At 44.2% G+C, this 14,004-nt stretch overlaps 8 protein-coding genes across 8 annotated transcripts; 5 read left to right on the top strand and 3 right to left on the bottom strand.

The window, feature by feature from the left end:
* Nucleotides 1-636: 636 nt before the first annotated feature.
* On the top strand, nucleotides 637-1,311 carry EAE98_002267 (uncharacterized protein; the record flags this gene model as incomplete). Its single annotated transcript, XM_038949887.1, has 1 exon — nucleotides 637-1,311. The coding sequence occupies one exon, from the start codon at nucleotides 637-639 to the stop codon at nucleotides 1,309-1,311; it is 675 nt and encodes a 224-aa protein (XP_038813626.1).
* A 1,286-nt stretch (nucleotides 1,312-2,597) lies between these two features.
* On the top strand, nucleotides 2,598-3,690 carry EAE98_002266 (uncharacterized protein; the record flags this gene model as incomplete). Its single annotated transcript, XM_038949886.1, has 2 exons — nucleotides 2,598-2,893; nucleotides 2,946-3,690. 2 exons carry the CDS (start codon nucleotides 2,598-2,600, stop codon nucleotides 3,688-3,690), a joined length of 1,041 nt encoding a protein of 346 aa, XP_038813625.1.
* Nucleotides 3,691-3,851: 161 nt separating this feature from the next.
* EAE98_002265 (uncharacterized protein) lies at nucleotides 3,852-5,534 on the bottom strand (the record flags this gene model as incomplete). Its single annotated transcript, XM_038949885.1, has 1 exon — nucleotides 3,852-5,534. One exon carries the CDS (start codon nucleotides 5,532-5,534, stop codon nucleotides 3,852-3,854), a length of 1,683 nt encoding a protein of 560 aa, XP_038813624.1.
* An 823-nt stretch (nucleotides 5,535-6,357) lies between these two features.
* On the bottom strand, nucleotides 6,358-7,501 carry EAE98_002264 (uncharacterized protein; the record flags this gene model as incomplete). Its single annotated transcript, XM_038949884.1, has 4 exons — nucleotides 6,358-6,495; nucleotides 6,560-7,053; nucleotides 7,107-7,219; nucleotides 7,329-7,501. 4 exons carry the CDS (start codon nucleotides 7,499-7,501, stop codon nucleotides 6,358-6,360), a joined length of 918 nt encoding a protein of 305 aa, XP_038813623.1.
* A 400-nt stretch (nucleotides 7,502-7,901) lies between these two features.
* Nucleotides 7,902-9,907, bottom strand: EAE98_002263 (uncharacterized protein). The gene is made up of 3 exons (XM_038949883.1): nucleotides 9,584-9,907; nucleotides 9,197-9,518; nucleotides 7,902-9,144 (listed from the first exon to the last, which is right to left on the bottom strand). Exons 1-3 carry the CDS (start codon nucleotides 9,713-9,715, stop codon nucleotides 8,255-8,257), a joined length of 1,344 nt encoding a protein of 447 aa, XP_038813622.1. The 5' UTR covers nucleotides 9,716-9,907; the 3' UTR covers nucleotides 7,902-8,254.
* Nucleotides 9,908-10,123: 216 nt separating this feature from the next.
* EAE98_002262 (uncharacterized protein) lies at nucleotides 10,124-11,374 on the top strand (the record flags this gene model as incomplete). The annotated part of the gene is made up of 1 exon (XM_038949882.1): nucleotides 10,124-11,374. One exon carries the CDS (start codon nucleotides 10,124-10,126, stop codon nucleotides 11,372-11,374), a length of 1,251 nt encoding a protein of 416 aa, XP_038813621.1.
* Nucleotides 11,375-11,901: 527 nt separating this feature from the next.
* EAE98_002261 (uncharacterized protein) lies at nucleotides 11,902-12,441 on the top strand (the record flags this gene model as incomplete). The annotated part of the gene is made up of 2 exons (XM_038949881.1): nucleotides 11,902-12,061; nucleotides 12,122-12,441. The coding sequence occupies 2 exons, from the start codon at nucleotides 11,902-11,904 to the stop codon at nucleotides 12,439-12,441; spliced, it is 480 nt and encodes a 159-aa protein (XP_038813620.1).
* A 6-nt stretch (nucleotides 12,442-12,447) lies between these two features.
* Nucleotides 12,448-13,480, top strand: EAE98_002260 (uncharacterized protein; the record flags this gene model as incomplete). The annotated part of the gene is made up of 3 exons (XM_038949880.1): nucleotides 12,448-12,473; nucleotides 12,591-12,728; nucleotides 12,919-13,480. The coding sequence occupies 3 exons, from the start codon at nucleotides 12,448-12,450 to the stop codon at nucleotides 13,265-13,267; spliced, it is 513 nt and encodes a 170-aa protein (XP_038813619.1). The 3' UTR covers nucleotides 13,268-13,480.
* Nucleotides 13,481-14,004: the final 524 nt, after the last annotated feature.

The raw sequence follows: 14,004 nt of genomic DNA, 5'->3' as shown, positions 1-14,004 counted from the left end.
GAACGAATGGTTCAAACGTAACCTCGTATGTCACGGAATTCGAATCCCGCCCTTTATCGGCGGCTTGTTTTGCTCCTTCAATTCCGCCACATTCATGAATTTGCGCGCAGAAGGGCGTTGGTAGTAAGATTTACAACAAGCAGTAGATGTGCTTTTTCGACAATGCACATACCTGCTCGATCTCATATACTCCGATGTTCGGGTACCTTTCATATGACCACCAAACGCTCTGAGCCAGCACAGAGTCGATACCTAAGCCGCCCTCTTAGCAAAGCATGTATCCGAGCTTTGCAGTGTAAGAAGGATCTAAGTAGATTCATAAGTATCTGGCATTCTCCTTGATTTTTCTCTCTTCGTTCATTATCAACGAAGTTATTTAACTTCCAAGCCTTGTTGTGGATTTCGCACTTCGAGTCAAGCATATATATTGTCATCTCAGCCTTCTCTTCTGGTCACATCTAACCTCCCTTTAACTCCCGCGTTAGTAGCATACTACCTTAGCAAATCACCAATCATATCGGGCTCCTTCGATTAGCACAATCATCATTCGTTCCTAACCCGTTTCGTAAGTCATTCGCCCAAGCCTTGTCAGACGCCTCATATCTAACATTCCGAAAGTCCCTTTAGCCTTTCAGGATGGCTCCACCTGTTTATAATGATAACACTGAAGACACTTATCGAAATGATTTAGATGACTGGACAGTCATTTGTCAATCCTGTCTCAAACCCGTCTCGGCAACCAGACCTCCTATTTACAACGAGGTTAACTGTAGTTGCTCAGAGCTTGGCACTCGTTCTGCTGGTATCATCCCGGTCACTCGGTATGATACCCAATTGTGGGAGCCAAATATTACTGTTTACGAAGAACCTGTCTATACATATCAACGTCCCATCCAGGGATATGTTTCCTCACACAACCAGACTTCAACTTTGCATGCAGAACTTCTTGCCTATGAGGACAACAAAAAGTTCGGGGACTTTGAGACCAACTGGAACAATGATGATCTCAAAAATGGTACCAAGAATACACAAGACCAGCCATACTCTGTCGAAGGCTACTCATGGGCTCTCCGTTCCTGGCTGACGGAAAACGAGTCTTCAAACACTCTCGCATCCAAATCTTCGTCAATGAAGGCAAAGAAGGGAAGCAAGCGAGGTGACTCCAGTCTTCATAACTCTGGCAGTAGTATGGAACTCGGACAAAACGGATGGGGACCTGATCCTCTCACAGAGACTGGAGCTTGGACTAGTGAACAGTACCAAGACACAATCGAGAGTACATTGGCCATGAGTGGCATGAACAATTCTTAGTCGTGGCATTTGGCGTAGTCGTTTTGGTTCCGACTTAGTGTGGATATTCTGAGACTTTGGTCTGGGAAATAATGCTGGAACAAGTCATGTATTATGAAGTGTTTTCTTGGTTCTACAATCTTTAATTTTCGGTGCAAGGGGTGCTGGCATGGAGGTAAATTGACTTAGTAACAAACTTTCGTTATGGGTTCGCGAGACTTGGGTGCTAGAAGGAGCAAATAGGAGTTATTCAATCCAATCTTTCACTATCAATGCTCAAAATGGTTTTGAAAACTCCTATACATTGAGCATATTCTACAGGGTTGAGCGGAGATGCGGTCGTTCCTTCCTGACTCTCCAGTTACCCTCCCCAATCTTACCCATCACTTTATTCTCTGCTTTCTTTTTTTGTTCCACTCAACTGTCATGTTTCCAATGAATGTCAAAGTATGTGCAGAATGTAATTAATATTGGAGGCATAGAGAATTGTGGAGTAAAGAACTGATTCATCTTAGAGTTCATCTCTAACTTCTCTTCTCACCATCTTTTCCCATCAGCACTTATTCTTCTGTATTCTGGTTCATATCTTTTACATCAACATATCTCCCTTCGTTCTCATCTGAATCTCCCAATACCATCTTGTGAGCCTGAGTCAAGAGATGGAGCTCGCTGACCCTAAGAAAGGAGGCCCTTATACATGAGAAACAGGCTTCAAAAAGCTTTCGAGCAAATGGTGAATTCATCTTGGTATTCTCTTTTTTTGCACCACAGAGTCATTTGAAATTCTGCCTATCATTAGATACCTAGGTAATACCTATCATTAGATGCCAAGGTAATATCGATCATTAGATGCCAAGGTAATACCTAGGTAATTGTCTACAATTTCAAAATTTGATTCGCAATCCATTGTCTTTTTTTGCTCTTCCTTGTCTCCTGTTTCTATTATATCTATCCTCTTCTATATCGTACTCTCTCCGAATTTCTCTCACTCCTATCACAGTACAAAGTCTTTCGTTGATGTAGTCATTGGTTACTGGAAATACATTCATCAAAAGGAGCCATCTATTCAGAACATACTGCAGCATTGCAGTGTTTATAACTATCCACGCCGTACCTAACGTTACTGTTTGATATTTATGACAATATTCTACATTTTGGTCCTCTTTCCTGTTTCTTATCATAAATACATTGTTGTGTTCTATCCGTCTTGTCCAGTGAGGCAGCTTCTTCAAGTATCTTTCCCCGAACAACAAGTTTACCATACAACTCATTGAATTACCACCTCTTTCCCAATATCTAAAACTAAAATGCCTCCTTCGAGCTATTTCCAGCAGTGGCCGGAATTCCCTTCCAATGTACCAGTCGCCAATATGTCAAGAATCTCCTTCAAGAACTTGCAAAGCAACAATTCTAACGAGTCTGCGAGACTTTTTGACGCATGCAGAGATCAAGGTCACTTCCTACTTGACTTGAAAGATTCTAATAACGGAGAGACCCTGTCTAGCGAGGCAGGATCTATGATGGATGTTGGTAGAGAGACACTCGATCTTGATCGACAGATTTTGGATACGTTCATGTATAAGCCACCAAAGAGAATGGTTGGGTATGTAGTTAGGATATCTCTTCTTGGGGGAAAACAGCTAATAGATGGGTAGATACAAGCCATCTCGGACTCTTCAAACCCCCGACGGACGCATAGATTCCGTCGAGTTCTTCGCTATTTCCCAAGATGATGCCGTTGGAAATAAACAACCACTTACTAATCCGCAGCCAGTAGAGCATGACCGCGATAACATCAAGAGTTTCTTCGAACACGCTCACGGAGCACTCGACCTAATCCATTCCCATTTAGACATGAGCATGGGCTTAGCGCCAGGTACTCTCGAAGCTTTGAGCTCTATCAACAAAACTTCTGACACAAGCATTAGAATGTTATGCACTCGACCCAAATCAGTCAAAGAGGAGTTCGTCACCCTCAACAACCATACAGACATTGGCTCAATTACATTATTGTTCACCGTTTGTGGTGGCCTACAGGTATTGGGAGCAGGAATAGAGAACATCGAAGCGAATTGGAGATATGTTAGACCGGAGCCCGGTTGTGTCATTGTTCTAATCGGAGATACAATGGTAGAATGGACTGCGGGAGCTGTGCGTGCTTCTATACACCGTGTTGTTACTGCACCGGGAAAACAGGCTGCAGCGACAAGATTGGGTCTAGGATATTTCCTAAGACCTTCTCATACTACGAGAATGTCCAGATTGGTTAGCTACAACGGCACTATCCCTATGCTGGCACCGGGAGAGGTCGGAGATGAGCGCGGTGTTACGGAATGGGCGCAGTGGAAAGCGAATGGAGATGTAGCGGCGGCGGTTGAGGCGGCGGGCAAAGGAAAATAGCGGATTTAAGCGATTGTATTAGTTAGAAGAGATAATGAAGGGTACTTGTTCATTCTTGATCGAATATTACCTGGCAATTTACACATATAAATCCACTTCCATGTACCTAAATATCTTATGCTCTGTTTATCTTGTTCTTCGAGTCTTTCCCCATCAGTAGCTTACACTCTTAAGCTCTCCAACCTCCCCACCACAAATTCCATCAAAGCCCCCGCTTCAACCCCATTCACATCTTCCCTAACCCCCAAACACCTCTCCACCACCTCTCTATACCCCCTCCCAACTTTACTCCCCAATCCGGGCACTAAATTCTGCACCACAATCTTATCCCTAAATTTCTCCGCCGAGTAATGCGGTTTATGATACGTCTGCAATGTTTTCCACAAACCAATCTCTAGCAATATCAATCCTAGAGAGTAAATATCAAAGGATTTACAATACTCTTTGCGCGGACAAGAAGAGGAGTGTAGAGACGAAGGATGACGGTGGAGATCCGCCGCTGTAGGATTGCGAGATGCGATGGACATTTCCCCCATATGATCTGGACGGGAAGCATCGAAACCGAGAAGATATGGTGTGCTTATATCTGGTACATTTTCTCGTTCTTTTGAGATACGGGGACTTTTCGTGTATGCACTGGGGAAGAAGAGAATATTGGAACTGCAGAGATTTTTATGCAGCCAATCTAAGGAGTGAAGGGACCAGAGGGCAACAGAAAGTTTATGAGCGAGTTTAAAGCGGTCGCCTAGGTCTGGGGTGCGGAAATCGTTGCTGGTGATGAGAGAATTGAGGGTTGAGGAGGAGGAAGATGGGGAACGATAGATAAGTCCGTAGCGGGAAGATGTGCTATCGTCTGTGTAGCCGAGACAATCAATTGTATGGAGATCTGGATGACGATCAGAAGCGCTATGAATCATGCGTGCGAGATCATCTATTCGACGAAGATGATTTAATCGAGCATCGAGGTCTTCTTTCTCGTACTCTACCCATTCAACTATAATTTCTTGTGGCTCGGCTAATGATGGGTTTCTATATTGCCCATGAGTTCTTCCCATATCTGCATTCTTGACAACCAACGCATGGCGTTGAATCTTCAAGGTATAAGTTGGCTTGAAATTCTTGGTTTCCTTCTCGTCTAGGTTGATTCTCAATTGTTTGAGATTGGCCGAGACATTCAATGCTGGGTACACCCCACTACTCGCCGCCTCCAGATCTTTCAGCTTGTCTAAATCTCGATGCGCACCTTGTAATAGTTCATTCGTCCACGTCCTGTGCAGAGTTGCTAGTCTTGATGGTGGAAACAGCTGTTCCAACCCATTATTATAATCTTTCAGATCCTGCAAAAGTACTGTGAACTTCTCCTTATCACTAATAACCCATTTAACCTTCTTCGACAACTCACTCCTCAAACTCAATTTTCCCATTCCAAAGCCTCCTTTCTCTTTCTCCACCTCCCTATTGCAACTTTCTCTCCTCTCAATCTCATCTCTCCCTCCGCTCTCTTCTACAACCCCATACTTCTCTCTCAACCTCTGGAAGTCTGTAATGGTCCTATACAACTCACTCAGAATTTCCATCGCCAAACCTCTCAACCTCGCATTGCCAATCCCCTCTTCTCTTTTCAATTCCTCCTCAAATTTTCCCTCTAAAACCCCCCACTCCCTACCCCAAACCAATAATCTCATCTCCTCAATCTTGATTTTGCAGATAAGTTTTTCCGAGTCTCTTGAGAGATCAGAAGCGGTTGTGAAGAGTGAGTAGGCTGTTATACAGCCGGAGAAGATTTGACCAAGAACTCCAACGGCTCCGACGATCGAGAGAGCTGTACCGAGGACTTCTGCCATGGCGTTGGTTATAAAGTAGGGGATATGAGATGAGAGGTAGTTTTTTGAGAAGAATGCGAAGTGTAGGTATAATGCGAAGTTATTGCGTAAGGATATACAAGAAAACGCTACCTAATCAATAGACTTGTACATAGCTAATAGGCTAATACCCAATCTCGTGGTAGTATACACATCAACATGAATAATCAATGGGGATGAATGATATATGGTATATCATTGAAAAATACCTACTGATAATATAAATTTGACAGATCAGCTTGTGCTTAGTGAGGGGAAGAAAAAGTTTGGTTGCAGGTGATGATAGTGGCTTACTAGGATTAGCAATGCAGGTCTGCGGCTGTCTACCACTCGTGATAGGTGGGATAGGCCATCTTGCATTTCTACGAAGGCTGTGAAATTGTGCAAGAAATGACTTATTTTTCACTTGCATACGGAGGGATTTATTCTTGCAGCTTCTCTATGATGAAGTGCAATCTCTTCAGGATGTGCTAATAATACTATGTTGTTTCGAGTCATGTTGAGGGCCCGACCTCGAAACAATAGTCTTTTCATTTTATTGAAACATGCAGGAAACATATTTGGCTCATAAGTCATTCATATACTTTGTAGATTGCCAGCTCTGAGATTTACAGTCAGAAGATGTTGACGCTGTACTTAAAGTGAGCCGCCCAATCTGCTGAATCTCCCTTTCAAGGAAGAAATGATAACAATGATAGAAAACTTTCCCTCATCAAATTGAACTCCGCCCTAAATGCACGGCTCGCTGTTTGCTTTTTCCTGAACCTTCACTCCCCTGCTCTCGTTTCAACCTCACCACCGAAGTTTAGTAGACCTTCTTCTTCTCGTCGATGGAGTATTTCCCTGGTCCGCTGTTGACAAGGAGGAGGAGACCTCCTACAATAGATAGAATTTGGAAGAAATCGTACTTTGCGAAGTCCTTGTGGGGGTGGTGTTCGTGAAGCTATGGTAAATTAGTCAAGTGCCCCGCATAAGCAATAGAGCTTTACTTATAGAGCTTTACTTACAGTCCAAAAGTTGTTTACCAATACGTTAAAAACACTCAAGATAAGCACAAGCATGATAGCACTGAACTTTGCCTTGAAGCCCACGACAACCATAACACATGCAACGAGACCGAAAAGGGCTACAATCACTCTCCAAACACTCCAGGTGCCACTGAAAACAAATCCGACGAAGAGGAAGATTAACAAGACACGGCCAGCAAGCTGGAAGTACATTTTGCGGTCTTTCTCATCGATCTCCGGGAGACCAGCAAAAGCCTTTGATTTGCGGACCCATGAATCGGACAGAACCATCAATAGACCACCCATGACCGAAAGGTTGCGGAGGAAAAAGTTGAGATCGAAGATGAGACCATATCCAAGAGCTTGTACGATTACTACGCCAATCAATCCACCGACAGCGTAATCCGAGTATCTTCGTGTGATAACAAGTGTAGAGCATGAGACCATTGCGAGTACGTTAACGATCAGGAAGAGATGTGTAAGACCGCTTGGGACTAGAAGATTGTTAATTATGCTGTGCCATGTTTTGAACAGATAGGTAGCATACTGTGTCGGTAATCATGCAGATATAATAGTTGATCGCTCCACTGTGTAATTATTCTCAATGCATCTTCCAGGAATGTAACGACAATCAAGAATCGTCCGATGGCTGGCAAGTATCTGCAGAAAAGTAGGAGTTAGTAGATTGAAAAAACGCAAGCAAATTCAAGCACAGAATTGGACCCCTCAAGCTGTCCTCTGCGGGGTCCTCTGAGGGACATGAACATACGGCTTAACCGGATCACTTAATGTATCCAAGAAATCCTCAATCTTGCTTGTTTGTTCTCTGATCGCATCGAGAGTGCCAGGTTCGTTCTGTTTATCCATACCACCCATACTTGGTCCTGCTCCGAATGAGTTCTGCCCACCTAAACCATACCCTGCATTACCGCGTATCGACATTGTCGCAATTTTGCTGAACTTGCACCAAATCAAAGAGAGTAAAAGAAGTCGAACCGAGTTGTAGTCAATTAACACCAAATAGTGTCTTGTACCTGCGAAGGGTGGACTGTTATTATTTCAAAGGGGTGGAGGTATGAAGAAGAGGAATGAATGAACCTTTTGAGGTTCAAGGTCTTTCTAATACGATTCTCGGTAGAACAACCTAAAGGACAGATTGAATAATGATCCGAGGAACCTAACGAACCTAACGAGTTACCCCATTTGGTCCTGCTGCTACATGCGGAATGGAATACAATCAATCTATTAATTATTTTGTTAGGTGAATGATGAAATTAACAAAGCTCTTTGTACTCGTATTCATATTGAAAATCAATTATCATATTCACAATAGAAGAAGTATTTATAACATCATCACATCATCATCATTTATGGTTAAAATCAAAGCCAGAGAAAGATAAATCTCAAAAGTTTAATATTCTCCGTACTCATTCTTAAGGTTCCGCTGTAGGATTTGCCCATCACACATGATATTTATAGCTGTGCTAGTGAGCTGATGTCTCTCGTCAATCTCCATCTCGCGATTCAGGGGGAATTTTTGGACGATCTTCAGTGTCCTGATGTGTAACTCCCAATTCAGATAGCTTGATGCCGCCTTACCGGATTCTAAACGATATCCCGCTATAACGCCTTAAATCATAATGGTAACACATAAACACGATCCGAAGAGTTATTGTTTTTTAATAAGCGAAATCCTTAATGGAAAGCACTCAGATCCAACGGAACACTACTTCCACGACCAGCCCGGTATTTTTTGGGCCCACCAATAAAATCTCGAGGTTTTGGGAATACCGATTCATCTGTGAATTTCCATCGTGGATCATTGATTATGATTCTTCTGCTAGAACTAGAGGCTTGCGGTAAACTGCCATTTGATGAGAGGGTGTAAGAACTAGAATCCATTGTGTGAGTTCTTCCTTGTTGTTGACTTTGACTTCTTGATATTGGTGCCGCTGGGGGTGGAGCGGGCGGAGATGGTGTTCTGTGTGACGATATAGAGGGAGGCCCATTAGATGGAGGTGGCGGTGGTGGCGGGGGAGGTGCACTCATTGGTGATGCTTGGCCAGCAGCACGAATTGCTGCTTGCGCAGCAAGACTGTGGTTACCTCCATTAGTCGAAGGTGGAGATGTTGGTGGTGGTGGAGGAGGTGGAGGAGGTGCATGTGATCGAGGTGGGTTACTGGGAGGACGTGGAGCTGGGGAAGGTGGTGGCGGAGGTGCAACAGGTGGCGGCGGTGCTGAAGAAGGAGGTGGAGGAGCGAATGCTGGAGGCGGTGGCGGCGGGCCTGATAGCGCTGATGATGGCTTTCGAGTCCCAGGGGGTGGAGGAGGTTTTTTGCCAATAGGGGGTGGTGGCCCTTTGAGAGAGGCTGAGGATGCAGGACGAGAAATAGATGGCCCGCCGGTCTTTCTCAGATTCGCAACTGAGGGCGCAAATGCAGGAGTACTAGGGCTGGGCTGAGGAGGAGGAGGCCTGATTGATGGTAAAGGCGGAGCTGCGTTTGTTGGAGGTCTGGGAGCAGCCATACCTGGCGGTCTGGGAGCAGAGAATTCTGGTTCTGATGCAGTCGATGAGTCGCGGTTTGCTGTAAAAAAAAAATTAGATACATCTCAATTATATAGAACGTAAAACCTTACCGCCAGTATCCACTCCTCCACCTCGTTTCTTCAACTTGGGCATGCCACCTGCGAATATTCCTCCAAGCTGTGGAGCTTGTTCCATCCCCGAGACCGCATTATTGCTCCCTTGGTTACTATCACTTCGAGCTCTATTTCCTCCCGGTACTGGCGGTGCGCCAAATCCGCTGGGAGGTTTTGCCATTCCCGGTACTGGTGGAGCACCTCCTATTGGCGCCGGTCCAGAACCATTGGATACTTTGCCTACTATCGGTGCCGATCGATCGTTAGTGACAGCTTTCTTAAGTGCTCTTCCTTTCGTGATATCCGACAAGAGTGCGCCCTGTGGTCTGATTAGCAACACCAACTTGACAAGCTCAAAGTAAATGTACAGCTGGGAATTTTTACTCTATTGGCAGCAACTTTCGCAGGTGGTCTGGACGGCATAGCTCCTGGAGCTCCTCCCGGCGGCGGCGGTGGAGGTGGACCCCCAAATCCTCCAGGAGGAGGAGGAGGAGGTGGTGGTGGTGGTGGAGGCATGATTTCGTGAATAACAATTGTTTAATCTTGAGATTGAACAACGTTTAATGCAATCTCAAAGGGTTCCTTTGGCCGAAAGACTTGGTGTTGTGTTTCATTCAAGCTTGGATTTCAAGAAAATGTGCTCAAACGGAATGAAATTATTGTATGTTTCAATGCTTCAAAGAACTCGGGATGCCTAAATACCTAGAAACTAGGAAAGTTATGTCGGATTCATACATTGTGTTCGTCGTCACGATTGTGGCTCATGCATCGAGTTCAGCCTTCTTTATTAGTCAGCCATATCATGTACAGGGGTGTCGAGCAGGGATGTGACATTTTGATAGGATGCGGGCTTAACGGTCTTGACTACAACTCATCGAAAAACCTCAAATTAAAGATACCGGAAACTTGATATCACCCTACGCAATGTCAAAACGCCTTTTCAAGCCTCGTTCGGACGTATGTCGTATATGCGACTTCATCACTTCCCAGCAATCATCTCTAAGACCACAGCGTCAATTTTCGCAAGCAATAAGCACTACTCCTCGCACATTTACCACCACTACCAGGAAGCGATCAAGCAAGCCTCCAAAGTCGACCCCCTTCAATACTTTGCGTCAATATTCAAGTCCAGCTCATGTAAGACCATCCCGGCATATCACGGAAGCAGAACTCGAGCAAGGATTAAGGCGTGGAATCGATGCATGTAATAAATTATTTTCGGAAACTGTAGCTTCGGAAAAGGCCATTCTGGACGTTTTACATACATGCCGATTGATCGCTGCGGACGTTGCTGGAGAGCCTGCTAAATCATCAGACACAAAGAAGGATGTAACTGCTGCCGCGTCTTTACTTTCCTTGGCTGATCGAGGATCGAAGAAGCTGCGAGTCCAAAAGCTATCCCACGACAATCAACTTTTAGTGGATGAGCTCTCGCGAGCCCTATTTTCGATGGTTTCCCATGAGTCTGTCTTCATATCACCAGAAATTTTAGAAGTATATATCAGCGCACAATCATGTCTAGGAAAACCCGAGACTTTTCCAGAAGCATTTTACATGTATGCGAACAAGCCGATACCAATCGAGGGCTCTAAAGGAAAACAGTTCAAGAAACAGAATCCAAATAAGGTCAACAATGCCATACCAGTTTCTGTGGCAGATCAAGCTTTACAAACCGCAATAGATGCCAGGGAATTAGATGTAGCTATGGATATCGTTGATACAGCATATGCGCAAAAATCATTTCGTCGTGCTAAATTTATCCGGAAAGGATTGTTACCCACAACCGGGCTTGCTGTGGCACCTTTTGGAGCGTATATTGTTGCATCACAACTTGCTATGTTCCAGGACTCCATGGAACCCGGCATGGCCACAAACATCGCATTTGCTGGAATATTAGCATATATGGGGTTTACTACCACTATCGGTATTGTAGCTGTGACAACAGCCAATGATCAAATGGATCGCGTGACTTGGGCCCCAGGTATGCCACTGAGAGAGCGCTGGATCCGTGAAGAAGAACGGGCAGCGATAGACAAAGTCGCGGGATCATGGGGTTTTCATGAAGAATGGCGGCGTGGCGAAGAAGAGGGCAAAGATTGGGATCGATTGAGATTGTGGATCGGTAATAAGGGAATGCTGCTAGATGCAGTAGAACTTATGGAAGGTATGGAGTAGTTGAGCTTTAGGGAGGTATGAATAAATAGCCTTTTAGCTTGAAGTCTGTTGCTTTAATTTCGCTAGCGCGGATATCGCTTATGATCATGATTTTGTAAGTTATCAAACTTTATGGCTTCCATTCGGTAAAGGTTTCATACACGTTATTCTTTTCGGAATTCTCACTTCGATTCAAATGATTTTGCGAGCGCACAACTCAAGCCAAAGCGGTACATGAGTACGAAAAATTCAAGATGTACTCAATTAGATCCCTTACTCGCTACTTGTTCTCGAGCAAAAAGGTATAGACTATTTCCACTAGTCTCACTAGTTTCACAAGCGCAGAGACGGCTTCATTGATAGTGAAATCTGGGGTAGTCTAAAAGCTCCGAAGTTCCCCCACTACAAAATATGACGTTTACTGGATGAGATGTTAAAATTGTTCAATCCGTGTCATTTTCGAATGGAGTTTGGAAAAAAATACTTTTACTACGAGCGACACATCAAATTTGATTTCTTCATTGCCAAACTTCTTCTCAATAATCAACATGCCATCTGACATGACATATCCAATGCAATCAGAGAAATGTCTTAAGCATGGCCATTTCATGCACAACCTAAATACGAGCGCAGCAAAGAGTATCTTCTGGGTTCTTTTCCTAATTGTTCTCATCATGTTAACCGTTGCAACGAGTGCCTTTACTAAAAGTGCCCATATAGCCACGAATGTTTGTCGCCTTGACACCCCCCCCATTCATCTGCTATAAGTCCTCGCTGCCGGACCATTAACACGGGTACCCAGACACATCAAAAACGCAGAATTACATCCGACAATTTCTAGAGATCTCTGCCCAAGACGGCTCTCCATCAGTAAAGAGAAGCATCGTCGCACTCAAATTCGATGCATCTGTGTCTCTTCTCTCTGTCTCGTTGTCGCAATTACCTGCACAGTCTTCGAAGCTTTCGCCGCATCCACTCTTATTTTCTGCCATCAATCAGATATGGTCTTCCTATATTGGTCATTCTGGACTTTGCTTCAAGTTGGTAGTACTATTGCAATTTTCGGTATTGGATTGGCACAGTTGTAGTCGTATATGGGAAGGGAGTCGCACCCAGTCAAGTATGTAATACAAGCTGCCCCTCGACTGTTTTCAATATCTCGTCTTGTCCAAATGTCTCATCTGGTTTAGAAAACCAAGCTACCTCTAACTCTGACTGACTGGTATCCACGCAACAGTGTGGCAATTGGAACACTGGTTTTGATCATAGCCTGGTTAGGTATGGCACTTGAATATCTATGTAAGGGATGGTTAAGCGAGGAGGCTTTGAAGAGCTTTGAAACTTTTGTCGATGGTTTATTAATGGATTCGCCTCGGTAAGTTCTTTTCAACCTGTCAAACTTTTAATGTACCCAACAGTTTGCACTATAGCCCGACAATCAGGGGCGTGTATTTTTCAATAAATTTGAAACATTTAAATGGTTTGAAAGGGTGTATTTCAAGACTATTTTATACTCTATTTCAAAATACCTAAGAATTTACAAACCAAAAGCTAACACCCACCAGCCAAAGTGAACCCAACGCTGAAGCCGAGAACCAAGCCAGCACGTCTTCCGTCCCAACTGCCGAACTCTTAGGGTTTACACTCGATAATCGTCCCATCATCGCGGTCCACAGATTATCTGGCGCACCTCATCCCATGGCTCGTCACTTGAGTACTACTGATGACGGTCGTTCAATATACGTATACGAGGCCATACCGACTGATCCCATTGATGCCGATATCAACAACAACTCTGTGAGACCCAGTTTGTCTATGGCTACTGGGAAGATGGAACAATCAGGCAGAACATCTCGTACCGCAACTTTTGACCAAGTCCACGTCGAGAAGCTCCACCAGCGTTGGCTGAAGTAGATAGGGGTCCGACGAACGTGTTTGAAGATGATGTGCAGGAAGAATAATATGGAAATAGGGCTCTCAATAGTCGCGATTGCAGTCCGATAGTAGCGGGCCGATAATCTCCTTCGAAACCAGCCAACCAATCCAGATGTCACCTCTTCTGCCCCATATCCGATGTACAAATCATAGTTCACTCTCACCATTCACTCTCACCATGTCACTCTCATCATATCACTCTCACCATGTCTCACCATATCCCCACCATTACCATCCACCTCTAGAACACAGCATAGCATAGCATACCTAGGTATCTAACATCCTTCCAAAAATCGATATATCAGCCATTTCAACACCAACATCAACATCAACACCACCCACACTTCCCCTCCCTTCCCCTCCCTTCCCCTCCCATACTTTCCCCATCCATTATTCAAATTAAAAGTAAAAGTAAAAGTTTAAAAATATTCTCCCGGTGAGCTCAGATATCATCACATCAGTATCCATATATACAAAATCCCAGCAAGCTTTCTGTACACAGAAATATGACCTGCAATTTGAAACATAGTGTACTTAGATAGGCTTTTACTATGGTCTTTCCCATCACTCCTTTTACTTCCCTCTCAACGGAAAGCATTCATTAACTTCTGTGATACCAACATTCACTTCCTTAATTTATGCTCCCTTATTCACTCTTGTCTTCGGCAAACCCTTTCTTCCCCCTATCTATGCCTGCTCGTTTCTTTGAATCCTAG

This window comes from Botrytis deweyae (genome assembly GCF_014898535.1).
Source record: "Botrytis deweyae strain B1 chromosome Unknown BDEW_004, whole genome shotgun sequence".
Classification (NCBI taxonomy): Eukaryota; Fungi; Ascomycota; class Leotiomycetes; order Helotiales; family Sclerotiniaceae; genus Botrytis; species Botrytis deweyae.
The sequence above is the reverse complement of the archived record's forward strand: the minus strand, read 5'-3'. Positions and strand labels throughout refer to the sequence as shown.